At 51.7% G+C, this 5,765-nt stretch overlaps 1 protein-coding gene and 1 pseudogene across 1 annotated transcript in view; both read right to left on the bottom strand.

Annotated features, from left to right (window-relative positions):
• Positions 1–219: 219 nt before the first annotated feature.
• LOC115303981 lies at positions 220–3,804 on the bottom strand (annotated as a pseudogene).
• A 1,688-nt stretch (positions 3,805–5,492) lies between these two features.
• The window catches only part of TTLL8 (tubulin tyrosine ligase like 8), a 36,946-nt gene continuing 36,673 nt past the window's right edge, over positions 5,493–5,765 (bottom strand). The window contains exon 13 of the mRNA XM_029953914.1: positions 5,493–5,692. Within this exon, the coding sequence (XP_029809774.1) occupies positions 5,493–5,692 (200 nt within the window). The remainder of the gene's footprint in view (positions 5,693–5,765) is intronic.

Genomic DNA, 5,765 nt, shown 5'->3' with positions numbered 1-5,765 from the left:
GACAGACTGAGCCATCCAGGCAGGCGCCCCTAAGAAAAAGTTTCTTTCTTTCTTTTTTAATACTTTTTAAAAATGTTTATTTATTTTCTAGAGAGAGAGAGACAGAGAGCAGCCAGGGGAGGGGCAGAGAGAGAAGGAGACACAGAATCTGAAGCAGACTCCAGGCTCCGAGCTGTCAGCACAGCACCCGACCCGGGCTCAAACTCACGAACTGTGAGATCGTGACCTGAGCCAACGTTGGACGTTTAACCGACTGAGCCACGCAGGCGCCGCAGGCAAAGTTTCTTAAGACAAAAGTAGCAGTGACTTAAAAAAAATATTGATAGTGTTGGCCACATTAAAATTCAGTTTTCATCAAAAGATACCTTTAAAACACTGAAAATACAATTACAAACTGGGAGAAACGGTTCACAATAGATACTAGAAGCATAAACAACCTGCAGAAAAGCAGGCAAAAGATATGAGCAGGAATTTCTCAGAAGAGGAATTAACATATTAACAAATACATCCTGCGATATTTAACACAATCAGTGAAATGCAAATCAAGATCACAACAAGACTACTTTCTTAAGTCCATCTGGTTGGTGAAAATGAAAAAAATATGATGACTCAAAATGTTGGTGATTCTCCAGGTTCCCCAGCTCTCTCTCGGTGAGAGCAGGCACTGTTTCCGAGGACTCTGGACACTTTTTTACACAACTCGGCTAATGTTTTGTGAATTGAAAAGCACTTAACAAGAAAATAGAAGTATGGCTTCCAATAGGAATGTTACTTACCCCTGGACTTGGTTCCCAGCTCACAGATTTTAGTTTTGCAAGAAGAAAAGAGGCTTCCAGGTTAAACAGCAGTTTGTCACCAAAACTTTAATCCCAAGGATTCTCAGACATATTACAAATGGCAGCATGAGAAAAAGTCTCGCACAGGAACCCGAAGTTCAGCTCTACAAACCCTCAAACTGGCAGGAAATCGGAATCTTGAGTAGTTTCAGATTTCCAGAGAAAACATAGCCAACTGCTGTGCCTTCATAGACAGCATTCACATGAGAACTTACAATCTAAATCAGAAGTAAACCGACTTTCTTGAAAGTTCCACCTCTACACCAGCTGGACCACTTCCGCCCAGTCGGAAGACCAACCCCCAGACTAGTGCAGCAGCGCGGTTCATTTTCACCCGCTGGCTGGGTCCACGGCAGCGTTGAGGCCGCTCGGCCGGTCACCGCTGCACCTGTGTCTGGGCTCCGGGAAAACTCTTGGTTCAGTTTTTGCCAGTTTTGTCTTTATAATATGAAATGTCAGGCTGTAGCCAGACTGGATTGAAGAGGTTGATTATCAGTCTACGTAAGACTAAACTTCAAAGCAAATTCAATTTTGCGTAAGGAACATTGTAAAGGAATAAGTCTTGATGTTACTTTGTGCCTCATATGATCCATTCAAATCATGTGTCAACAAAATCTGGATTTCCCGTACATACTCCTGTCAAATGAAGCTATTTCCCGCACACCACCCCTCTTGCAGACTGGTCTGTTTCCTTCCAGTTGGCCTCGATCGGCTACGAGACCTAGAGAAGGTTCGGGGTGGCTCGTGATTTCCCTCCCAGGACAGTGACCTCCCGCTCCTCCTACCTCTGGAACGGGACCTGCTCCTGGAGATCTGCGATGAGGTGAAGACTCCTCCAGGGGTCCTCTCGAGGGCGAGGACCCCAAGAAGGAGGCGGGCCACGATTTCGCCTTCTCTCTTCACCATTCGGGCTCTCCCACCCGGCTCTCCGACGCACCGGCAGTGACTCCGGGATCTTCTAACTCAACAGGAACGAAGCCAGGAGGGTTTCTAGCAACTCACATACTTCAGAGCGGCCCATCACAGTCAAAGGCTCATTCCAAATCAGTCTTGTTACCGTTGTTTCCGAGATTACCTACATAAACCTTACCGTCCAATGGACAGGAATCACGATGCGTTTCGAAATCTTGGGTTAGAAAGTGGACGCTCGAATCCACACACCCTTGGATGCGTTTTCTCACTGCCCCTCCCCTCCCACCCAGCTTCCACAGATGCTCTTGCTGACCTGGTGGTTACAAAATGGCCTAAAGTCAAGCATTTATATGTCCCACAAGCAAGCAATCCCGTCCTGAAGCATCTACTCACAAGAAACACCGACTCACGTACAAGAGACATATACAAGAATGTTCCGAGGGTCACCGATCACAACAGCAGAGGCTGGAAACAATCTAAATACACAATCACAGGCGCACGGAAGAACACTTGAGCAACGGTCACACGGAGAAATGAGCTGCAGTTAACAAGCGGCACAGACCAATTTTAGCAGTTAGCTACCTGGTGGACGTGTAAGCGCCCTTCTTCCACAGCTTAAAATCAAGAACCTTGAAAAGATTACATATAGATGCAACAGCCCTACAGGGAAAGCAAGGACAAGACAGGGTAATGGCTACCTCAGGGGGACACAAGGAGACAGGGGTGCCCGAGATGGGGGGTGTGAGTCCCCGTTTGGTTCTAAATATGTTTTTGCAATAATCTAAATAAAAATGGGCCATGTAAGGACAAACAATGAAACTGTGCCATGAACCAAGGATTATGGCCAACCGGAGTATATGCACCTGAGAGCCAATGAAATGAGAAGAATGAATGAATTAAATAGGTTTGAGACAGTGCAATAAAATAAGAAAAAGTTACAAAAGGAATAATGATTGCAAGGAAAAAGAAATCTCTTCAGATGTATAACTGTATATGTGAAAAACCCAAAATAATCTTCAAATATACCAACAGAATTGATAGAAATGGTAGCCAGATGGCTGGATTAAAAAGAAATCAATTCATAAAAATCAATTCCATTCTATCAACCAGCCACAATTGGTAGAAACAATACAAATTTTGGTATTATTTACCTTAGAATAAAAAATAAAAACACATACAAGATTAAATCTAACTTTTAAAAAGTGCAAATAGAGGCGCCTGGGTGGCTCAGCAGGTTAAGTGTCCGACTTGGGTTCAGGTCATGATCTCACAGTTTGTGAGTTTGAGCCCCACGTCGGGCTCTGTGCTGACAGCTCAGAGCCTGGAGCCTGCTTCCGATTCTGTCTCTCTCTCTCTCTTTCTGCCCTCCCTGCTTCATGGTCCATCTCTCTCTCTCTCTCTCTCTCTCTCTCTCTCTCTCTCTCTCAAAATATATAAACATTAAAAAAAATTTTTTTTGAAGCACAAAACCATTACAGTGAAAATTCTAGGAGCTTTCTGAAAAACATTAGAGATGTAAATGGAGAGGTATGCCATGTTCATAAGATTATAAGACTCAGTCATGTAAAGAAGTCAGTTCCCCCTGAACTGATACATGAATTTAATCTCAATTAAAAACTTTTAATTTGGGGCACCTGGGTGGCTCAGTCGTTTAAGCGACCAACTTCGGCTCAGGTCATGATTTCGAGCCCTGCGTTGGGCTCTGTGCTGACAGCTCGGAGCCTGGAGCCTGCTTCAAGTTCTGGGTCTCCCTCTCTCTCTGCCCTTTCCATGTTCTCTCTCACCTCCTCTCAAATATTAAATAAAATTTAAAAATTCTTTAAAATAATTTTTTAATTTTAATGTTTTCGGTGGGTCTTGACGAGCTGGTTCTATCACTTGTGTGGAAGTAAAAAGGCCCAAGAACAGCCGAGTCATTTCTGAGGAAGAAAAACAAGATCGCGGGACTTGCCCAACTGCCGTAATGCTGTCCCAGAGAGCTGTAGTCTGGAAGACACTGTGGCGCGGGCCCAGGGCAGAGGACAGACCCACGGAGCTCACCAGGAAGTCCAGACATCCGGTCTGTGGCGGCGGCAAGCTGCGGACGGGCGGGGGCCTTTCCACGGCAGGCAGCCCCCTGCAGCTGCGGTTAAACCCACCTCCCACCACACAGCAAGCCAATTCCAGGAGCGTTCAAGACTGAAACCTAAGAGCAATGGCAGCGAGTAGAGAAGAAGCCCCTGGAGACGGTCTCCATGGCCCCAGGGCAAGGATACGGACCGGAAATCAGCGGCCACGGAGGAGAAGGTTGGCCGGCCTGGGTTTATCAGAATCCAGGTGCAGATGGAACGGAGCAAGAAGATTACAAAATGAGGACAGTGTTTGTGACACGGCCAACGGCAAAACGAGAACCAGAGTAGACGACACTCCTCCAAATCCGGAGGAAAGAGACCAAGAGTCTAAGGACAATTGGACGAAAGGCTCGGGCGGGTACTTCCCAGGGTACTTCCCAGGAGACGAAACGCGTCTGAAAATGGGCCCCGCTGACTGCAAGCAGCACAATGCACACGGGCGCCGCCGCGTGTCCCCAGAGGCGAACACAAGACGTGTGCTGACACCCAGTGTCCGAGGCAGCGGGAGGAGCGGCCCCCAGCGTGAATGCAGTCCGAGCGCAGCCCCTTTGGCCGCGTCCGTCGGGCCCAGTGCACCGGGTTCAAGAGCCCCTCCCCTCAAAGTCAAGTCAGCTTGGAATCTGTCTGATATTATTTAGAAATAGACTTCGCAGATGTCATTAGGCTAAGGTGTCCCCCTGGAGGGAGGGCGTGGGCCCCAACCCAACAGCAGTGTCCTTACAAGAGTGACCTTTGGACACAGAGACACAGAGACAGAGCACCATGTGAGGACCGGGCGCGGCCTGGAGCGCCCGGGACGAGCCCAGGAGCGCCGCGCAGGAGCTGCACGAGAGGCGGAGCGATTCTTCCCTACAGCCTTTGCGAGCAGGGCCCTGAGAACACTCCAGACTGCTCGCTCGGAACGTTCACAGAGCACCTTTCTGTCGCGACGCCGCCTGTCGGCGGTGCCGTGTTACTGCAGCCACAGCGCGGGGCTCCGCGGAGGCTGCGCGCACCCCATCAACACTGCGCTTCTAGAAAGAGGCCTGTGGAAAACTGCACGCTGTGCTTTTCCGTAGCAAACAATCTGGAAAGAGGCAAGCGGCTGAGCGGGAGGGCGGACCACCCTCGATGGGGCGCTGGGCGTGAGGCAGGAGAGTGGGGGGCCCCGGGGCCCCCACAGCGCTGGAGCCGGTCCATGCCTTCGTCCAGCAGACACAGGCTTCCTGGGCGCTGCCTGTGGGGCCCTCACGGTCCCAGCTGCCGGGGTGAGGGGTGAAGACAGCAGAAGATCGCTGCCATTAGGGACCTACACTCCAGGGGAGAGCCACCAGCAGACGGGCGGAGGGGCCGAGACCCTTTGGTGCCAGGGAGGGAGGGAGCTGGGGAGTAAGGGGGGGAGCAAGGGAGGTGTCGGGGGAGAGAGACACGAAGCCCCAGGCAGGTGCCGATGTCGGGGTGTGTTTCAGGAGGCAAAGGTCTCTGGAGCTGAACTGGGCGGGGGTGTGGCGCGGCCCGGCTCCTGCCTCGTCATCACACAGACTTTCCGGCCACTTCGGGGAAGTGCACTGGGGCACAGACACAGCAGGGCCACCCCCGGAGACTCGGGGCCGCCCCACACCTGAGCCCGGGCCCAGGACTGGCTCGCGGGCCGTCAGGAGCCTCGGAACACTGAACGCAGGAGCCCAGTGGCCCCGGGCCCCTGTCCCGGTGAATCCTGGCCCGAGTCCCCGAGGCGCACCACACGCGGAGGGACGCGAAGGCCGTCCCCTGTGAGGGGCCCCCGGAACGGCTGCGGCGGGACCCCCGCGACCCCGACGGCGCGGCCACCCAGGGCAGGGCCCGCGCTGTTACCTGGCGTGAGCGGCTGGGACGGCAGGGCCTGCGCACCTGCTGGGTGCGCGCCCGGGCGTCTGTCGGACGCGGC

The sequence above is a fragment of the Suricata suricatta genome, chromosome 10 (assembly GCF_006229205.1).
Source record: "Suricata suricatta isolate VVHF042 chromosome 10, meerkat_22Aug2017_6uvM2_HiC, whole genome shotgun sequence".
Taxonomy (NCBI): domain Eukaryota; kingdom Metazoa; phylum Chordata; class Mammalia; order Carnivora; family Herpestidae; genus Suricata; species Suricata suricatta.
Note: the sequence above shows the minus strand (reverse complement) of the source record. Positions and strands in the feature narration are given on the sequence as shown.